Below are 23,047 nucleotides of genomic sequence, written 5' to 3' on the forward strand. Positions count from 1 at the left end.
AACTTACTTTTCCAACAAAATATTCCATATTAGTATCAATATTGTGCTATGTATTTATGGACATGTGAATTATTAAATATCTGTAAGTTGTTTTTCTTTGTTTTGCCTTTCTTCTCCCCTTCCCTTTTTGTCTTCTGCTACCAATTCTTAAATATTCTTAAACTCTAGGATTCAAGCACTATTTTTTTATCTGGTAAATATACCATTTTTGAAATAATAAAAGAATGGAAGGTGACTGGATGCAGAATTGATGTTACTGTCATTTTTCTCCCTTGCAGGGATGGAAAGGTCAGCCCATCTTTCCTGAATACTAATGAATATCAATCAATGTTCTAATTGTTTTGCAAAGATGATTATGTGATTTGCCAGGAATTAGTTTGTATGGCCATTCTATCTGTTTTACAATTCTGCATAGAATTTGATTTGTTTGGTCATCTTGCAACAGGAGTAGCAAGGGATGGGATGCTAGCAGTTCATTCTGTGCCAAATTTGCATGAATGCAGCTATTAACAAAAATGAGGCTAATCCTGAAAGTTAAAAAAAAGTTTGAGAGAACAGAATTGTACTTATTAGAGCATAATCAACATAATAAACATAGTCATAATGGTTTTAAAAATCAGTTGTAATTATTGTAAATCATAGAACTTTAAATGATTAAAATTTCAACTCTGATTGTACTTAAAATATGACTACAATGATAACTATCTCCCAAAGAGATACTTTTAATAGGAACTTCATGGCCCCAAATCAGCAGTGTTTATATTGTGATTTAGAAAGATTTACCAGCTAATTACAGCTTATCAAACTAGTAAACCATGGTTTTTATTTTCCCAGAGCAAAGGATAATTAAATTAATAATACAGGCTATATATGAAATTTGGAGATATATTCTCTGTATGAGATACAATGAAAGATTTAGGCTATACCCATGTTTCCTTTCAGGGAATACCTGGAAAGTAGATGAGACCAGGAAGTCAACAAATATTTCAGAAAAAGAGAATTACAAGACACTTCTGAACTGCAATGAAATGATTCGCATGGCTATGTCTACCTTAGACATCAGAAATCAAACCTGACTCAGATATGTCTTTACCTTTTAATTTCTAATTATTCAAAATGAAAAAGTGCATTGACATTGGACATTGTTTCATATTATAATATTGCATTATCTGAATAGACTCATGGAAAAGAAAGTTAAGAATGGATGAGGAACAAAGAGAAAACCAAACTCATGTCACTCTATTTATTCTCCTGGGATTCCAAAATTTGGAACATCTGTGGATCCTTCCTTTTCTGGCATTCCTCCTTACCTATATTTTCACAATGACAGGGAATCTTCTCATTTTTGTTCTTGTTGTGATTGACCAACATCTTCACACACCCATGTACTTCTTCCTTTGTAACTTGGCATGCCTAGAGATCTGCTACAGCTCAACTCTTAGTCCCATATTATTGACTACACTTTTAAGGGATGGAAAGGCAATTTCATTCAGCAACTGTTTCCTGCAATTATTTTTTTTTGGCTATTGTTTGGGGGCAGAATGTTATTTGCTATCTGTGATGTCTTATGATAGGTACTTAGCCATATGTAAACCACTGCATTATGCAATAGTTATGAATAGTAGGAAATGTGTCCAGTTAGCAGCAGTGTCTTGGACAAATGGTTTTATAGGCATTTCTGTAATAATTACTGCGATGCTGCAATTAAAATACTGTGGTCCTAATGAAATTGATCATTACTTTTGTGATTCTGTGCCACTTAAAGAACTTTCTTGCAGTGATACATATTTGGTGGAACATGTTAATTTAACCTTGTTATTTATTTACACTATGCCTCCATTTCTAATAACCTTGGTATCCTATATATATATTATAATAGCCATCTTAAGAATTCCATCCACTACTGGAAGGAAAAAGGCCTTCTCTACCTGTTCTTCCCACCTCATTGTTGTTTCCATTTATTATGGTTCTTTAATAACTGTGTATCTTTTGCCACCATCCTCTTCAGTGAACAAACTTTGTTCTCTTTTGTACACAATTCTTCCACCGTTGGTTAACCCCCTCATATATAGCCTGAGAAACAAAGACGTAAAGAAGGCTTTGAGAAGAGTAAAAAATAAAGTAGCAACTTTCAATCTAATTCAGAATATGGTGAGAGGCCTGGTTAATGTTAAAAGAAAATGAATGAAATGTAGGAAAGAAATTGGAAAGAAGAGAAACAGACACAAGTGGAGGTGGATAGTCCTCTTTTCATGTGAATAAAAATGTTTTTAGAAAAAGACTTTTTCCACTTCTTTTGGGATGGGGGAACAGAAAATTTTAAGATCATATGTCTATATCTACACATACATGCACATGCTTTAAATAAACAAAACTTATTTTAGGGACTAAAATGCTCTTTCTGAGCATTCCTCATCACAAAATGTGAATTAACCAAACTATCAATTTTCAGAAACTATTGTCAGAATTGGCTTTGATTATTAAGTTGGAACTTTTGCTCACCTTTCTCTGGTTTTGCCTTTGAGGAAAGAAATGGGTTTACATTATACCAAACTTTTAGTACAATCATATTATTAATAATTCTATTATTTCAGAATGAACTCCCAATGCAGATTGAGCAGGCATTTTCCTTTCCTTCCTGAGCTCCAGACTTTTAGTGTTAAAACAACCTGGTTTCATTTTAATTGTGGATCCCATAAAATGGACAAAAATAAAAAATGAGTTCAGCTAGGAAGCCAGTAAAGAAGTAGGGAGAAAATCTTCAGTACAAAGCGAAGCAGCAAACAATTCAATGGAAGGCCCTGGATGGTGAAAGAAACACAAATATTGGAGCTGCAAGACCCATGAGAGATGGAGATTTAAAAAATAGGATGTCAAAAGAGCTGGACCAGAATCTGCAAAAAGAATAACTAAAACAAGCCAGATGGAGAGTTCCCAAAACCAGTTCCAGGAAGATAGGAATGTGAATGCTGGGGTGATTGGCTCATTTGGAAGTCTACTGAGAAATGAAAATGATTTTCAAGTGCAAAAGAGCTGAGTTTGGCTGTAAGAACTGAAAGTCTGAGAAATACCAAAGATTCAAAGAACTAGAAAATAGAAAAGAGGAAAATATATTGCTACAAACATAATGGTATCGACATAAACATAGAGATGGACCTGTATACATTAAATTATAAAGGTAAAGATTTCCCTGTCCAGTTGGCTCTAGGGTGCGATGCTCATCTCTGTTTCTTGTATGAGAGAACCAGCATTTTTTGTGGTCATGTAGCCAGCATGAATATACTCCAAAGGGACATGGAATGCTGTTACCTTCTCACCAAAGTGGTATATATTTATCTATTCACATATACATGCTTTCTAACTGCTAGGTGGGCAGGAGCTGGGACAAGTAAGAAGAGCTCATCCCATTGTTAGCACTTGGGTCTCAAACATAGGCTGTCAGCTTTCTAGTTGACAAGCTAAGCGTCTGTAACCACTGAACCAACATGCCCCCTAAATTATATAAAAAAAATAATTGTAAATTTATACTAATAGGAAGATTCTATGGTAGGATAGGTGGGAAGTACTTCAGCAGGAAAATAGAAACAATAATAGAATTAGCATTAAGATGACAAGAAATAGAATTTTAATTTTGCATAATAAAATGGCTTTTGTGAAAGAAAAAAAAACAAAGTCTGTCTCAGTGATCTATACCTAATTAAAATGAAACAAATACAACACTGTTGTATTCTTATTATTAATTGGTGTGTGTGTGTGTATAGCATTTAATTGTAAGCAATTTTGAGAATTAGATTTTATTATACATGCATTACCCCTGAGTTAAGATTGGCTACCACCTTCCGACCTTCCATAAGGTCTTGAAGACCTGACTGGAAGATGGCTTGGAGAATGGGGAAGCATTACATTGGAGGTGGTTAATGAATTAAGAGGCAATCCCAAAACACCTGTGCATCCTTCCCTCCCATTTTTTTAATTCTAATTTTATCTTTGATTGTAATTCCTCTTTTATTATTTTAGAAATAGTTATCTTCTATAGAGCCTTGGTGGAGCAGTGGGCTAATGCCTCCTTAAGTAACACCAGCTGCCTGCAATTAGTGCAGGTTCGCATCCCACCAGGCTCAAGGTTGACTCAGCCTTCCATCCTTCCGAGGTAGGTAAAATGAGGACCCAGATTGTTGGGGGCAATAAGCTGACTTTGTAATAATGCCGCTTGGGGGGGGGTGAAAGCCCTAATAAGCAGGCATATACATAGAATGAAGGCTATTGCTAAGCACATTGATTTGTGCTTTAAATTGTAAGCCACCCTGAGTCTTCGGAGAAGGGCGGGATATAAATTGGATTAAAATAAAATAAATAAAATAAATTTTAATGCTTTAAATGTTTTAAGCTGCTCAATCACTTCAAAATGAGACGGACAGCAAATCAAATCAAATAAAGCAAAGATTGAACTAGTTGTTTACTTTGTGATTTGTTCATAACCTTTATCTTGTCCTTTTAAACAAGATTATAATATCTATGGATTTTTGTTTAATTCATTAGGAAATAAATTTGTAATAATGCTGCTGATAATTTATGTTTCAGCATCATAACTTTGATTTTGATTTTGATGCATTTGATTGATGTCTTTGGAGAAATTGTCAGAATTGATCTCTCAAGTTAAAATGTGCGTGTCTCTGTGTGTGTGTGTGTATTCACATGTGTGTTGAATAGTTTATATTTTTATATACTTTTACTTCAAATTATAAATAATTGTACTGAGTAGTGAAGTAAATAAGTTTTATTGTTGTGATATTGATCATTACAATATTGTATTGCATAACATAAAAATAAAAATGTGATGCAAATAGATCACAAAATAAATGAGATGTTTATTTCAAAATATTTATCAGTATTCAACTAGGAAGAATAATTTATGTATATGTTTTTTTGTCTTTTGGTTTTTTTAATGCCCTTTTTTCTTTTCTTTTTTTTTATTGAAAAGTTTTAAAATACAGTTTTCCCTTAAGAAACCCCCCTTCCCCCTCCCTGCTCCCCCCCTACCTCCCCCCAACCTCCCTCCCTCCCCCCCTCCCTCCACCCTCCCCCTCCCCCCCGACTTCCCAGAGCTAAATACAAGGTATATATATAAAAAGCAATCATAAACAATCATATACTAACAACTATAAGTTCTAAAATCCATCACTCTCTAGCTTATATAGGATAAAACACACCTTAACAATATTAAATATATATAAAAAACTAGAATAAAAAAAAGAAAAAAAAACGAAAGAAGACTTATTCAAATGCTACGTAAAACTTCTTAACCCTATACTTGTTCTGGATAAACTCAATCCATTTTCTCCATTCCATAATATAGCGTTCTTGCGAATGATCTTTCAAATAAGCCGAAATTTTCGCCATCTCTGCCAGGTCGGAAACCTTTAAAGTCCACTCTTCTATGGTCGGCAGTTCCTCTTTCTTCCAATATTGGCCTATCAAAAGTCTTGCCGCCGTAATTAAGTTCAACATCAGCTTAGTGTCCACAACTGTAGCGTCTACAATTATTCCCAACAAAAAAAGTTGCGGAGAAAACTTTATCCTCTGTTTAAAAATCTTCTGCATATTCCACCAGACTTTTATCCAAAAAGCCTTAACCTTTTTACAGGTCCACCATATGTGGAAATACGTTGCATCTTCATCACCACACCTCCAACACTTAGGCTGATAATTCGGATACATACTTGCAAGCTTTTTAGGACCTCTGTGTGTGTGTGTGTATTCACATGTGTGTTGAATAGTTTATATTTTTATATACTTTTACTTCAAATTATAAATAATTGTACTGAGTAGTGAAGTAAATAAGTTTTATTGTTGTGATATTGATCATTACAATATTGTATTGCATAACATAAAAATAAAAATGTGATGCAAATAGATCACAAAATAAATGAGATGTTTATTTCAAAATATTTATCAGTATTCAACTAGGAAGAATAATTTATGTATATGTTTTTTTGTCTTTTGGTTTTTTTAATGCCCTTTTTTCTTTTCTAATGTTTTTGTCTATCTTTTCTTTGTTTTTGTAAAATTTCTTTTACTTTTTCTTTTTCTTTTCTTTTTGGAGTTTGTATTTTAACTTTATAGGGACGCGGTGGCTCAGTGGGTTAGGACGCTGAGCTTGTTGATCAGAAGGTCGGCAGTTTGGCGGGTCGAATCCCGAGTGCCGCATAACAGAGTGAGCACCTGTTACTCGTCCCAGCTTCTGCCAACCTAGCAGTTCGAAAGCATGTAAAAATGCAAGTAGAAAAATAGGGACCACTACGGTGGGAAGGTAACAGCATTCTGTGCACCTTTGGTGTCTAGTCAGACCAGCCACATGACCACGGAGACGTCCTCGGACAAACGCTGGCTCTTCAGCTTTGAAACGGAGATGAGCACCGGCCCCTAGAGTTGGAAACGACTAGCATGCATGTGCAGGGGAACCTTTACCTTTTTATTTTAACTTTAATTTTCCAAATAAAATTTATTCAAGAATTTCATCAGACATTGATTTGATATTGTCTAGAAATAAAATAAGGATGGCTTCCACTGTGGAGAATCAGAATTTTAACCATTCAAATTTTTTTTATTTGCATTGGATTATGCAAATTTTATCAATGTCTTACAGAATGGGAAATGTCTATGAACAGGATTTGCTTAGAATACAAGAAAACAGTCATAGGAATATGGATAAATATAACATGATTGAAAGCAAAGTAGATTGAGGAATAGAAGGAGAAAAAATTATTTCAACTTTATATGAAGAAATAAAAATTGTTCTCCAATCCATTTATGTTTAATGGTTAATCAATCTGATCTAAATCAATCTGCATATCTTTATTCATAAATCTGTTTTCTTCAATTTCATATTAACCTGCAGGCATTTTCTGAAGTTCATGAGGAAACCAGGATGCTATTAAGCAATTAATCATATAATACAACACCAAAGTTTACTGCTATTGCAATGGAAAGCTAATTTCCCAAATCATTAACTTTTAAAAGCAATTCAGTTTTGATATGCCCTAATGCTGATTTCCAAAAAGTTGCCCTAAAGTAGTTATTTTTAATCTTCATTATATATTTTATCATTATATCATTGTTATCTTTTTAATATTCCAATCTAACCAGCAAAGAGATGAAATACCCCATTGTGCAATACATCATTTTAGATAAATGATTTTATTTCCTTTCAGAAAAGTTGGCAGCATCTTGGGCAGTAAGATTTAAATATATATTATCTCTAAACAAGACCAAATTTTCAGGAAGAAATACTTGACAGTGTGCCGTATTCAGCAATTATATGTGGAAAATGATGAAAAAAATTGCAGCTACTGTAGAAACATAGATGATTAGAAATATCAGAAATACAAAAGGCTGGTACAAATAAATTTGGTAATATCTATCACTGTGGTGGTGAACCTATAGCACGCGTGCCACAGGTGGCATGCAGAGCCCTCTCTCTGGGCACGTGTTCCATCGTCCCAGTCCTAGGCCACCTGCTGGGTTTTATAAAACCTTTTCGCTTTAGGCCTCAGCCGCTGTGTGAAAAAAACAAAAGGTTCAATCAATCAATTTCAATTTCTTGGGGAAGAAAAAGATCTCACAAAGTTGGAATTGATTGATTTAACTTTTTAGTCTCACCCAGTCTGCTGTTACCACCGCAGCCACACCTACCCAATGGGCCACGCCAACCTGGCACCCAATGATACATAAGTGGGTTTTGGGTTGCAGTTTGGGCACTCAGTCTCTAAAAGGATTGCCATCACTGATCTACCATATTTAAACTCTATTGATATTTATGGGAAAGTATGTATATTTGAATATTGGCTGTTCATTTGGACACATTTTTCTCTTTTCTTTGTCTTCCTTCTGCACTTTTTGTTTTCTTCTCAATAATAGCATAAAGTTTTTCAGCTTTATTCATTTCTGTTTTTAAGAGGCTGCTGATAAAAATGTATCCAAATCTTTTTAAAAGTAACTAACTTTGGCTCACTTGTACCATTTTGGTACAGAGAAGTTCTCTGAGGATGGATTCCAGCATGGTTCTGAAAGCTTGGGAGACTAAACCTCTCATCCCGGTGATTGATTCAGATTGGATTCTGCAACATTATCAACCCTAATTCAGTACAATAAGCCTGCCATTATTTTTTCCAAAAGTTTTGCTCTAAGATTGCATCTTCTATATAACAGCCTGGACAGCTTCCTTAAAGATACAGTATATCTCAAATAAACTGTCCACATTTTTTTAAAAGAAAAAAAACCAAGTTGTTAAAACAATTTTCTCCTGCTTTTCAAACTTCCCTATTGGGGGAAGATAGTTGAGCTGGTGGTTAGCACTCTATATGAAGTGGACTGTCTGTACACTTTTCAGGGTAGATTACTGCACTGAGACAGACTTTGGTTGTAGTTGTGAATAACCTCCCGAGGGCTCAGAAGGTATCTCTCAACACCATTCAATACATCCAACATGGTACTCTTCTGAACAGGCTCTGGAGGTTGTGAGTGGGGACACTGTTTATGCCAGTTCTCCTCTGTCTGTTAAAGATTCTACTTGGTATTGGTGGAATATGAGATGCTTAGTCCTAGACTAAGTTTCTTAGTAGTTCATGTTTTTCAATTCTTTTTTTAAGCATTTAAATGAAACTGCTGGGAAAAGACATCTGAAGACATGTTATGGATTATCCTCACTATGTTGAGGATTCACAGTTATACATCTCCAACTCTGGTTGACTAAGCAATGTTGTTTGGTTGCTGGCCCAGTAACTTGACTTTTCAAACATTTGGATGAGTGGAATCAGTTTCAACTCAATCCTAGCAAGAAAGAGTGCCTTTGAGCATCTGTCTGTCTGTGTCTATATATCTGTCATCTGAAACATTAATATTTAAAACATTTATATAAGCACAAATCTTACAGCAAACTCTGAATGACTCCCAAAACCAAACCATAACGTTTTAATGAGACATTCATGTTTTTACTATCATACACATGTTAAAACATCCATGGCTTAATATATGAGATAAGTGCTACTGGCAGGATCAACCAGGTTGATGGTTCTGGTTCTGAATATTTGACTCCTGGTGGGTTTACATTCCTCAGACTAAACATGTGTGCATCATCCTGGACTCATGTCTTCTGCTCAATGAACAGCTGTGAAAGATGGAGTCTTTGCACAGATTCATCTTGTACTCTAATTATATCCATTCTTCAACCAAGAGACTTGCTTAATCACTCATGATCACTTCCTAGCTGGGTTGCTGGCACACACAGTTCTGGGTGCCTCAGATTTTACACATGTACATGCCACTATTGTGTGAACAATTCTGGCTTCCAGTTTCTTTTTTATTGTGATTCATGATCCTGGTTATCATGTTTAAAGCCCGGAATACCAATTATTTGTAGGATGGCCTCTCTCTGTTTTTCGCTCACTATTCAAATAGGTCGTACAGAGTGGATGTTCCAGGCTCTTCCCTCAATGTTGCCATGTAATGGGTAGCATGCCTCCTTGATTGCTACCTCTTCTCTTTAGAACACCCTTTCCTCTGACATTCAGAAGATTCCTACCATCTAAGCCTTCAAAAAAGCTTTGAAAAAGTGGCTTCCCCCACAAGTATTGGGGGCTATATAAGGCCAGAAATGTTCTGTATGAATGTTTGAAGATGCATTGTTGTTTGGAGTGGTAGGAGTTACTGTGTTGATTTTTTATGTTTGTTTGTGTGGTTTTTTAAAATCTAGATCCTCATTCCCAACAATTAAGGGCCATTCAAGATCTTTGAAGTGCAACCATTTTCAGGCCAGAGATACATTTGAATATATTCTAGAAGCAAGGAGGAAATGAACTTAGAGTAATTTAAATGTTGTAAGCTTTCCAGAGTTATTGGATACAAGATGGGCAGCAAATAGATTTCATAAATATATAAACAAACAAACAAATAAACTCAATTTAATAATTCATTCCATAGACAATCATGTACCATTTAAGCAAAATCAACAATCACAAACTAATGTTCATGTAAATGTCTATCAGGTTTTGGCTCACCAATTTATACATTGTCCATCTAACAGTTTTCCTGCAATCTTTCTCAGAGCACCTTTGACATCCTTATTTCTCAGGCTGTATATGAGGGGATTGAGTAAAGGAGGCAGGACCGTGTACAAGAGAGAAAAAATCTTATTGAAATCTCTCACTTCTTCTGTTTTTGGTATGAGATATACAATCACAATGGCTCCATAGAAAGTACAGACAACAATCAAGTGAGAAGAGCAAGTAGAAAAAGCTTTTTGTCTGCCTGTGGTAGATGGGATTTTCAGAATGGCAACAATAATATAGATATAGGAGATCAAAGTTGAAACAAAAGGAGGGAAAGTGATGATAAAAACCACAGTGAAAGTCACAAGCTTTACCAGAAATGTGTCACTGCAGGAGAGTTTCAGCAGTGGGAGAGCCTCACAAAAGAAATGATCAATTTCATTTTGTCCACAAAACTGCAATTGTAAAATCAAGCCCAAGTACAGGGATATGGCTAAAATACTATTGAGCCATGAGCCTGCCGCTAGCTGTATGCATACCTTGCTATTCATAACAGTTGCATAATGTAAAGGCTTGCAAACAGCTAAGAAACGGTCATAAGACATTACAGAAAGGAGATAACATTCTGTACAAACCAGGAATGAACCAAAATAAAACTGTGTGATGCATCCTTTTACAGTGATGGTGTTGTCTCCAGTCACGAGAGCAGCTATCATCCTGGGAAGAATGGTTGAACTATATATCATCTCCAAACAGGCTAAATTTCCCAAAAAGAAGTACATTGGGGTGTGCAGGCATTGATCAATCACAATTACAAGAAGTGTAAGGAAATTGCCCACCATAGTTGAAATGAAGATCACTAAAAAAACTAGGAACAGGAAGATCTGCAGATGATGGAGCTCCCCAAATCCCAAAAGTATAAATTCAGTAATTTCAGTTTGATTCCTCTGCAGTGCATTCATTATACCATATATAAAAACTATAAGGAGAATATTTGAAATAACTGTATAATATTGCACACATTACCCAGAAAATACAATAACAGTATATATGCATCCTGATCAGTCACTATCATAAAAGAGAGAGGGTTGCTGGAATTTAGAATTATAGTGTCGATGTCTAGAAGTATTTTAAACAGAAATATGTGCAGAAGATGAAACTTCCAAAATCTCAAGATGAAAAATTCTATAGTAATAATTTGTCTCCTGTTCACCATGTTTCTCATAATAAATATCTGAAGTTATTATTTAAACAATTTGAACATGAAATATATATATATATAAATTCTGGCACGCACATACAATTTCAAATCTCTAATTTTAGAATAAATGTTTTTTCCAGTGCAATTTTATCAAATCTGGAAGTGCACAGATGAGATACATATCAAATCTTACAATCTTCAACTGGCATGGAGAACAGCTTGATAGGCATCTGTATTCAAGTCTCTTAGGAAAAGCTGATTTAACTAAATATATATATATTAAAAAAAACTATAATTACTATTTCGAAGACTCTGAAAAAGAATTGCATGTTTAATAAAACACATTTTTAGTCACACATAGGCTCACAATTAACTTAGTGCAAATATATCTGAATAGAATATGGATTTTATTTTAGTGTGGGGTATTGATCTAGCTTCACACCACAAAGCATAAGCAATTTAAGTATTTAGCTTAAATTTTTCACATCATGAGTTGAATCCAGATGTGTTAATCTAGAAACTGGAAGTGAATTAATAGAACTAGACTTTTCTACTCTCTACTCTCTCTTTTAGCCCCTATCTGTTCCTGACCTTCCATGTTGTATAAAAATCTAAAATATTGTGATTGTATGCAGAACGTCCTCTCCCTTTCAGTTATTAGAATTTTAGTTTGTTCTCTGTTTCCCTTTGACTTTTTTTAACCCCACTCCTTTATTAAGTGGGAACACTGAAATTGTTATTAATATAATTAATTACACATCATTAAAATATGATATTTTCCAATTTCATCTCTACTAATAATCAGCTTCTTTCACAGCTAATATTTAAGAATGTAATAACAAAGTCACTATAAAGACTTATTGGAGGTGGTGATCCTTCGAAAGTTGTATGTAATGAAATTTCATTTTAATGTATATGAATTAGTATACATCCAAAGTGACAGTAAAGTTATTATTCTATTCTATTCTATTCTATTCTATTCTATTCTATTCTATTCTATTCTATTCTATTCTATTCTATTCTATTCTATTCTATATTAGGCCTGCATATTTATTTCACTTATGTATTCTAAAAAGTAATACATTCAGAACAGAGTTATCCTTATAAACGCAGAACTATATTCACATACACATAAATTAATCATTTACCTCCTTTATACTGCTTGCTTGTATTATCTCACAGCAATGCATTTAAAAATGCATGTTTTTAAATATATCTCTTTAATAGCCAAAGATGACCCCTAAGAGAATAAAAAGAGTAGTTACTACTTAGACTGAAAACATATTATGTTCATAAAAAATTAAGATGATGATTTCAGTTAAAAGAAGGGCATTATATGTTTTCTTTTTAAAAATGTACTTCTTTTTATCTCTTTTTTGATTTTTGGATACTTTTTTACTATATTGAAAGAATCTAATAGAAATGAAAGAGATAAAGATAGAGATAGTAGGAAAAGAGATGTATATACATAAACTTTGTGCCAAATATAAACAATAAAATACTTTACCCCTACTCATTTCTAGAAAAATGTTATAAAAATTAGCTGTAATTATATTATATTAATGGGTAAAACATAAGGAGTATAAAACATCTACATAAAAACATCTACATCTACATAAAAAAAACAGATACAACAAAGATACATTTGACAAATTTCAAGAATGGATAATTGTGGATTATGTTTGGTGGTGAAGTAAATATATTTAAGTAATTAAAATTTATCTTGTGCTACACATATCAATAAATATATTAAACAATATATAAATGATGCATTTCTCTTGTCACAATAATGAGTTATCTTTGATTAAATTAGAGATAAAGTAAGCAGAATTAACTTCAAGATCCTTGTGTTGCTGACTTCTTCATGAGAAAGAAATCTAGGGACAAATAAATAAATAAATCTCACTAATTTACTTAGGGGGTGTGAATCCATCAGAATAAACAGGGTTGGTTTTTTTGCTGTGTTCCAGCTAAATCATAACCATAATTCAGAAAGCTTAATGAAAAGTATTATGTGACAGACATTCATATAAAGATACAATGACTTACTACATTTTATTCATTCAAGATGTGCTATTCTGTTCTTCACTTGTATGAGATCAGAGATTTTATTAAAGAAATATCCCTTTGGGTGTTATTAAAAATGTCTTAGGAGATTTTGAGTAATGACTGAAGTGGGAATGCTCAACTCTGTTTAAATTTGTTATAGCATCTAAATTACATTTGGAGTAATATCATAGATTGTGGTAATTGCCAAAATCCTTACTCAATATATTATTTTATTATTAACCTATTCTATTTTAGATTATTGATTGGAAACAATAGGAGAGAAATTAACTTACAATTCTGCATACAGAATTTCTGTAAAGTTCTCGTTACAAAAATAGGATGCTAGAATTGATGTATCACTATTCTGATTTATTTAGTATTTTCTCATTTTCATGTTACTAAGATCTAATACCATTGTTCATAAAGGCAAAAAAATATAAATTGAGTTAATGATTGTTTCAGAACTATTGTTGAATGAAGTCTTTGTCATGATTCAATCATTTCCTCATCCAACTGAAATTGCAGTTCAAGAATCTTGCACAGTGAAAAATTCAGATCATCTCTCTGTTATGTATATATATGGGTGAACCTGCGACACAATACTCTCTATACTTTTATAACATAGCTCCCTGCAGAACAGGGTTGCTGACTAGCAAGCATAGAAAGGAAACACTGGACTTTCTGAATGTGTAGACAATCTGCTGAAGATTATCATCTTCAATCCCTTTAGTTTTGAAAATAATTTAAAAAATAACATTCAGAATAAAACACCTAGCTGATAGAGTTTAGCACTAAAGTATCTTCTAGCTATCTTCTCTACCACAACTGATCTGTTCAGTATGTTCACAATTGGAGAAACTCCTAGTAATCTCCCAATTTAGGAGATAAGGGTGTCAGAAGAGTAAATAAACAAAACTCTATTAGAGGGTGATGAACCGTGGTTCATTTGATGCATGATAAACAACAGGTAAAAGAAAGAAATCTTTTGTGAATCTTGATCATCAGGCTGTGTGGCATTAGTTTAGCAGTTTATTAGGAAAATAATCTCCAGGATCATTAGAATGAATCCTGGACCAGTCAGCATCTTTCTCAAAAGTAGCAGATTGTGAAATCACTATTACATGAGAAGAGTCAATGTATTTGCTCCATTTTGAATTATCATCAATAACCATAAATCTCATTCTTTTTCCTGCAGGACCCCTTTCTTTCTTTCTTTGAGCTAAAGGAATATTCACCATAGCATATGAACCAAAAATATGGAGATGCGTGAGATCAGGCTTGGGTCCATATAACATGAAATAAGGGGTCTGATTTATTACACTACTCCAAGTACAGTTGATGATATGATTAGCATATTTAATAGCCTCACCCCAGTATGGGAGACTGAGGTTAGCATCTTCAAGTAGGCAACGCATCATTGTTTGCAGAACCCATTTCTGTGTTCTGCCACTCCATTCTCAGCTGGAGTGTAAGGAGCTGAGGTCTGGTGTAGTATGCCATTCCTACGCATCCAGTTCTGAAAATGCTGAGACATGAATTCAGCACCGCGATCACTCTGAATTCTAGTGATGCTGACTTCATATTGGGTATACACAAGAGTGGCAAAGTCTTTAAAGATCTGAAAGGTCTCAGATTTTTCTCTCATAGGAAATACATATCCATATCTGGAGTAATTATCAACAATTGTCAAGAAATATCTTTTACCACCAATTGTTGGTGTAAAAGGACCCACTATCTCAGTGTATACTAAATCAAAAATGCATGTTGACAGGTGTGTAGCGCGCTTTGGAATTGCTGCTCCTTTGGATTTGGATTTTTTGCAAACAGCACAATCCAAGAACACCTTATACCCCTTTAGATCCAAACCTCTTGCGAACTCTGGCATCTTCTTCAGAACACAGAAACTGGCATGACCCAATCTTCTATGCCACTTATGAATACACCTGTAATGCAAAGGTTTACCTGTTAGTGAATTCTCAACATTAACATGTTTATTAGGAACCTCAGGCTTGCCGTGAGCAACCTGTGTCTTATTTGACTTCCCCTTAGCTTTAGGAGCCTTTGAAATAGTAACAGGATCTCTCTCTGGGACATCTCTCACTGGGCCTGCACTCCCCCTTTTTAGATCTTGTATACTTGCCTGCTCTTGCTGCTTAGACTTTGGCTTTAAGTAATAAACACCACCAATCAACATGGTTTCAGCAACAATAATTTACTTGGAATTCAGTAAAGCATTTGATAAAATAGATCACAACCTACTACTTGAGAAGATAGAAAAATGTGGGTTAGATAGCATCACCACCAGATGGATTCGTAGCTGGCTGACAGGCTGTACTCAGCGTGTGGTCCTCAATGGAACTGCATCTACATGGAAGGAAGTGTGTAGTGGGGTGCCCAAGGGCTCTGTTCTGGGCCCAGTGCTCTTCAACATCTTCATCAATGATTTGGATGAGGGGATAGATGGGGAACTCATCAAATTTGCAGATGACACCAAGCTGGCAGGAATAGCCAATACTTAGGCTAGGCTTAAGATACAGAAGGATCTCGACAGACTCGAACACTGGGCACTATCTAACAAAATGAAATTCAATTGTGAAAAAAGTAAGGTTCTACATTTAGGCAGGAAAAATCAAATGCACAGGTATAGTATAGGTGGTACCTTGCTCGATAGCAGTAACTGTGAGAGAGATCTCAAAGTCCTAGTGGACAATCACTTAAATATGAGCCAGCAGTGTGCTGCAGCTGCCAAAAAAGCCAACACAGTGCTAGGCTGCATTAACAGAGGGATAGAATCAAGATCATGTGAAGTACTAATACCACTTTACAATACCTTGGTAAGACCACACCTGGAATACTACATCCAGTTTTGGTCACCACGATGTAAAAAAGATGTTGAGACTCTAGAAAGAGTACAGAGAAGAGCAACAAAGATGATTGGGGAACTGGAGGCTAAAACATATAGGGAACGGTTGCTGGAATTGGGTATGTGTAGTTTAATGAAGAGAAGGGTGAGGGGTGACATGATAGCAGTGTTCCAATATCTCAGGGGCTGCCACAAAGAAGAAGGAGCCAAGCTATTCTCCAACGCACCTGAAAGCAGGACAAGAAGCAATGGATGGAAACTAGTCAAGGAGAGAAGCAACCTAAAACTAAGGAGAAACTTCCTGACAGTTAGAACAATTAACCAGTGGAACAACCTGCCTCCAGAAGTGGTGAATGCTCCAACACTGGAAGTTTTTAAGAAGAGACTGGCCAGCCATTTGTCTGAAATGGTGTAGGATTTCCTGCCTTAGCAGGGGGTTGGACTAGATGACCTCCAAGGTCCTTCCAACTTCTTCTTCTTCTTCTTCTTCTTCTTCTTCTTCTTCTTCTTCTTCTTCTTCTTCTTCTTCTTCTTCTTCTTCTTCTTCTTCTTCTTCTTCTTCTTCTTCTTCTTCTTCTTCTTCTTCTTCTTCTTCTTCTTCTTCTTCTTATTATTATTATTATTATTATTATTATTATTATTATTATTATTATTATTATTATTATTATTTCCATCTTTAACTACATAACTTGCCTTTTCAAGATGATGAACCTGGAATTTTGATACCCTAGACAAGTGACTCTGACTAAGCAAATTACTATTAGCTGATGGTACATAATAAACATCAGGAATAAATGCATCGAGCTCTTCAAGATAAACAGTTCCTTTTCCCATGACCTGAACAGAATGATTTGAAAAAGAGTAAAGCTCACAAAGTTCAGGTTCAGGCTCATGCATCTTTGTATAAAGCTCTTTTCTATAGGTAACATGTAATGCTGCTCCACTGTCCAAAGTCCAAAGAAGTTGTCTGTCATCCTCTGGTTGAGGTTGTGGATCGTTGGTTAAGGGCAATATGGCAAGTGGAGCTTGCGGATCATGCCTGGGACCACGACCTTGTTGTCTGCCTCTACCTCTGCCTCCTCTGGAATCTGTTCCTCTGGGCTGGTACGTGGCGGGCGCTGGAAATCATTGGGGACAATCCTGGGTGGCATGTCCCACACGATTGCAGATGTAACATCTTGGCATCCTTGGAACGTAGGCTCTTTCACGGAAGGGATACCTCACTGGAGCTCTTGATGCAGGTGGTCCTCTCAAATTGGCACAGCTTGCATAAGTGCCTCTTCTTCGGTTAAAATTCTGCATACATGATCCACTGTGCATTGAGCAATGGGTACTTGATTAATCTTGGTAATAGCATCTTTCCATTCACAGTTCAATGAGTTAATAATAATACTGATCATTTGAAAGTCATCAATAGGATAGCCTTTTTCACCCAGTTCTCTTCTTATTCCTTTCATTTTAGTTAAGTGTTCTCAAATATGTTCACCAGGTTTTAATCTAGAGCCATGGAACTCAGACAAAAGCAAACATGTAGACTCAATTGACATAGGCCGATAACATGCTTTTAATTGAGTCCAAATTTGTTGAGCAGTTGCATCTTGTGAAAACATAAGCTGTAATTCAGTGTCCATTGACATCAATAATGTGCATGCTTTATTATTCAAGTCCCATATATCAGGGGTCCATGGCTGGTTAGGAGGATTAAATACCATGCAATGGGTACCTTTTCTGTGGAGCAAAAGTCCAACTTCACTGACCCATTCCTTATAATTTTGTCCTGATCCCTTCAATTTTGAGTCGCCAACCAGTGGTACAATAGAAGATGCCTGTTGAGGAACATGCATTTGAGGTACTGGCTGTACAGGTTGTGCAATCTGGACTTGACCTGCAAGAGGCACCAGTGGCGCCTGTGCTAAGAATTGGGGCAGATGCATTGGGACTCCCTCTGGTACCGGTGCTGGCTGTGGCTGTATTTGAGCCGCAATTCCACCCTGGCCAGCAGGAGGCACTGGCGCTTGAGCTGCTACATTAAGTTGGCCTGCAGTTGCTACTGACCTTTGTATTTGAGAACCCAGTGGTAACTGCCCTTGGGCTGACTGTTGCTGTGCTCTATCTGGGACAGGAACCTGAATAGTAGCAGTATTAATAGGAATTCTAGCACCATCAGCTTGGAGCAATGATTGATGAATGCAGATTGCATTCTTTGTATTTGCTCCTGTATTCCATATAATAATTCATTTCTATCTTGTAAAACAGATTCATCAGCAGATGGTGTTATAACATTAGATTCAGGCATCACTGTAGCATTGTGTGCCATTTGATCTTTCTGTTCCCCTTCATCTAACAAAACACCCACTGGTGGGAGTGTCTTTGGCTTGGAAGAAGAAGGCAATATGTCCGAATCTGTGCTTTGAATAACAGCAGAGTCCCTCTCATGCTGGTTAATCATTGAGGCATATGCTTTTGCTTGTTGCAGCCTCTGTTCAAAAACCTCAATTTGTTCAAAATAACTTTGAACAGCCTTCTCATGCAGAGTTTGTTCAGGGGTATGAGAAGAATAATAAATTACATCCTGCCCAAGTTTCACTGGTCTGGCACCGAACCACTCATATTCAGCATGAGCTCTGTGAGTGTGAAATCTTTCTGAGACGGCTGCATGAGAACTAGTAAAATCAGAAGACGGTGTAACTGACCTTAAATCTTCTTCTCCAAGACGTCTTCTCCTTTCTGTCTTTCTTTTTTCTCAGCATTTTCAGTAAATTGAGTACAGCGTTCCTCAGTCACTGAATTTAACTAATTAAACGCTTATCAGCTTCAAAAAACAAACCATTCTCTGCTACCATGTCAGAAGAGTAAATAAACAAAACTCTATCAGAGGGTGATGAACCGTGGTTCATTTGATGCATGAGAAACAACAGGTAAAAGAAAGAAAACCCGAAGCATATATTCTACTATTAACCTTTTAATTACAAAGAAACTTGTAAAAAACAGAAAGACTCATGACTACATGTCTATCTCACCAGAGAGCACAAAGGAAAAGGAAAAGAAAGCAACTTTTTTTAGACATGCGCACACAGTAATAAATATAAAACCAAACAAAATACATGGCTGAACATGTGACACTCACCATGGTTACAATGATAAGATAACAATTCAACTTGCAAAGAAACAGACTGCAACGAGCTTACTGACAAAACCTTAAAAACGCAGTGACAAAGGGAATCAGCATCTTCCTGTACAACATAACCTCCCTTGAGATATTAAATTAAATAAGCCTTGGAGAGTCTGAATCTTTATTCCAGAGTAAAGTGTTGTGGCATAAAAAGGATAGTTCCTGAGTCATGCTTGAAGACACAATTCAATCAATGGAAGCCTAAACATTACAAAATGATTATATAACAAATGGACAAAAATCACTGAATGACAAATAGTTCCCTAGATAACTAGGTCCTATGCAACTTCAGTTGTATTTGGAAGGTTACTGGTAACCAATGCAGCTTGGATATGAGGGAAACTACTTAGGCATAATTGTTCAAACCAATGCATTTTGCACAAACTGCAGCAGAAAGACTACTTGGTTTTAAATTTAAATGAAATTATTTCATCATCAATTTTTAATTAGAATTTTAATTTGTAATTTGTTTTGTAAATGTCCATATATATGTATCTTGAAATTTTATGTACTTAAGTAAAGTTTATTCAAACATGTTTCTATTACAGCTTTGTTAGAATTCTTAAATGCCGTATTATTTCATAAATATTTTGTCAAAAATATTGATAGAAGCTTTTATAATAAAAATTACACTAGAGGATCATATAAATTATCAGTTCTACCACTCTATTGATAAAAAGTCAAAGCCAATCACTAAAAGAAATAGTGATAAGTAGGAGAGGAGAAACTTGAGGATTGCAGATTGTGAAAACATTAATATGAACTTTAAAAAGGTAAAGGTTCCCTTGCACATGCGTGCTAGTCGTTTACAACTCTAGGGGCCCGTGCTCATCTCCATTTCAAAGATGAAGAGCCAGCGCTTGTCTGAGGATGTCTCTGTGGTCATGTGGCCAGCACGACTAAATGCCAAAGGCACACGGAATGCTGTTACCTTCCCATCATAGTGGTCCCTATTTTTCTACTTGCATTTTATACGTGCTTTCAAACTGCTAGGTTGGCAGAAGCTGGGACAAATAACAGGCACTCACTCTGTTATGCGGCACTCGGGATTCAACCCACCAAACTGCTGACCTTCTGATCAACAAGCTCAGTGTCCTAACCCACTGAGCCACCACGTCCCTAATATGAACTTTACTCATACTTAAATCACTAAAACATAATATTTAATATAACAGAAGTAGACTAGTATTAAGTATTCAGGAGGCAATCACCATGATAATATATTAATAATTTAATTTATTTTTAATGATTGTATTTAATAATAAAACTTAATTAAATATTTTCCGTAGTCCTTTCCAGTTTTTGACCTGATATCCTTATCTTTGCTGGAATATAATCTAGCATGCCATTCAAAGCCCATATGCAGCAAAGACAAATAATAGTCACAGGGAAAGTATTTTGTACAGTCTAATTTCTATTATCAAACAAAAAAACAATTTTTCTGTTCATTTATCCATAAAAGGAAAGAATATATGTAGACTTCAGTTTTTAATTCACAAAGGGAGTTTCAGAATATGTGCCATCACCTTTTTCATGGCTTCTTTGACATCTTTGTTTCTCAGGCTATAAATGAGGGGGTTAGCTATGGGTGGAAGGACTGTGTAAAGGACAGAAGCTAGTTTATTGAGATTAATGTTTTCAGTTTTGGGTATTAGATATACAATTATTAACGCTCCATAGAAAATAGAGACAACAATCAGATGAGAAGAACATGTAGCAAAAGTCCTTTGTCTCCCAGTAGTGGTTGGAATTTTCAGGATAGCAATAATAATATATGCATAAGATGTCAGTGTCAAAAGAAAAGGAGGAAAAGTAAAGATGAATGAAACTATTATTGTAACATTTTTCACAAGGTTGATATGATTGCAGGAAAGTTTTACAAGAGGGAGAGAATCACAATAGAAGTGATCAATTTCATGTGGACCACAGAATTGTATTTTTAAGACCATACCTAAAAATATAGATGTAAATACCATGCTATTCAACCAAGAGGCAAGAACTAATTGAATACAAACTCTCATAGTCATAGTTGTTGCATACTGGAGAGGCTTGCAGATAGCTAAATATCTGTCAAATGACATCACAGAGAGGAGGTAGCACTCTGTACTAATCAGGAATGCAAAGAAATATAGCTGGGTAATACAACCTGAAACAGAGATTTTCTTGTCCCCTGTCAGAAGGCTAGCTAGAATTCTAGGCAGGATGGTTGAGCTGTAGAAAATCTCTAAGCAGGACAAATTTCCCAAAAAGAAGTACATTGGGGTATGCAGATGTCGCTCATTCATGATAAGAAGAATAGTAATAATATTGGCAGCCATAGTCATGATATATATTACCAAAAAAAATAAAAACAGAAAGATCTGCAGATGATGAAGTTCTCCAAATCCAAGAAGAATAAATTCTGTGATTTCAGTCTGATTTCTCCACATTATGTTCCTTATAAGTTAATGTTGGTTCCTGAAATATTTTTAAACATGAAATTCCTAAGTGATGTTTATATTTCTAGAAGTATCTGTCAAAGATTTGTTCCAATTAAAGAAAAAAAATGATTTATAAAATTTATTTCAAACTTTCCTTTCAGAATGGCACATGAGAAATTTGGCTTCCATTTTCCAACTGATTCCCAGATAACACATGAGAAATAAAGCTTGGGAAACAACATGGGAACAGAATGCTATCATTAAGCAGAAATCTATTTCAGAGAAAAGGAATCTAGTTAAAACTTAAAAGACATTTTAAACGAATTCAAGGATGAATCCAATTATTTTTATGCTGTGTTGAAATTGTTTCAAATAAATATATACATAACTTTCATAAAAACTAGTGGGAACATATTAAATAAATAAAATAAAGTTACAATGCAAACAACAAAAAAAGATTCTGGTTTTATCATTGAGAAAATTTCTTTTTAAAAGAATCCAATTAGTAGACTAATTCAATTATGAACACCCTTCATTTCGGCACAGGTTGGTCATAGAATGACCTGCCTGTTCCTCTTTTTCTCCATAGTCTTTATGAACTGACCTTCCTCCTGGCAAATAAATTTATTTCTCTTACTTGTTATAAACATCAGGGTTAATTTTTAATATCTATTTTTAGCATTTGACCATAATTAAAGGATATATATTCAGTTCATCTGAGCATAATTATTTTAAATCACATTTACTTGAAAGATTTTAAGGTACTTTTTAACAATTAAACATTCTTAGTAAAGCATTTTAAAACAATAGATGATTTACAGCTAATAATAAAAATACATTATTTGTAAGGAGTATGAACAAGACAATGTGGCACATATCTTTATCATGGTAAATTTATTTACTGAAATTACCTATAGTCCAGGAATTAAATCGTACAGTATCTTTCTTTTGCCCATTTGCATGAATGTAAAAGTACATGGTATAAGTCTGTTCCTCATTCTTTTCTTTATATCTGATATCATATCAAACAAAACTTTCCCATTGGGAAACATTTGACTTCAGTAAAAAATAGTTGGCATCACAAGAGACTAATTCTCAAAGAAGACTATAGGGACAATTATTAGTTGTAGTCTATGGAAAAATCTGTAAATATGGAGTTGAATGTAGACCTACAGAAAATGTCTGAATAAACCAAGAAAGCACCGATTTCCCCCCCTCCTCAATAATGTCAAATACATCATATGCATTTTGTATATAGTTTAAAATAATGCCTGAAAGCTTTTAATTTCTTATTAG

General features: G+C 35.0%; 3 protein-coding genes across 3 annotated transcripts in view; 1 reads left to right on the plus strand and 2 right to left on the minus strand.

The window, feature by feature from the left end:
- Positions 1 to 21,666, minus strand: part of LOC308678874 (olfactory receptor 2AP1-like) — a gene marked incomplete at its 3' end in the record, with an annotated part of 40,982 nt that extends 19,316 nt beyond the window's left edge. Inside the window, exon 1 of the mRNA XM_081346107.1 lies at positions 21,439 to 21,666. Within this exon, the coding sequence (XP_081202233.1) occupies positions 21,439 to 21,655 (217 nt within the window). The 5' untranslated portion in view covers positions 21,656 to 21,666. The remainder of the gene's footprint in view (positions 1 to 21,438) is intronic.
- On the plus strand, positions 1,297 to 2,184 carry LOC308677793 (olfactory receptor 6C3-like; the record flags this gene model as incomplete). The annotated part of the gene is made up of 1 exon (XM_081344489.1): positions 1,297 to 2,184. Exon 1 carries the CDS (start codon positions 1,324 to 1,326, stop codon positions 2,182 to 2,184), a length of 861 nt encoding a protein of 286 aa, XP_081200615.1. The 5' UTR covers positions 1,297 to 1,323.
- Positions 10,052 to 11,008, minus strand: LOC308677794 (olfactory receptor 5B21-like; the record flags this gene model as incomplete). Its single annotated transcript, XM_081344490.1, has 1 exon — positions 10,052 to 11,008. One exon carries the CDS (start codon positions 11,006 to 11,008, stop codon positions 10,052 to 10,054), a length of 957 nt encoding a protein of 318 aa, XP_081200616.1.
- Positions 21,667 to 23,047: the final 1,381 nt, after the last annotated feature.

This window comes from Vipera berus (genome assembly GCF_964194415.1).
Source record: "Vipera berus genome assembly, chromosome: Z".
Classification (NCBI taxonomy): domain Eukaryota; kingdom Metazoa; phylum Chordata; class Lepidosauria; order Squamata; family Viperidae; genus Vipera; species Vipera berus.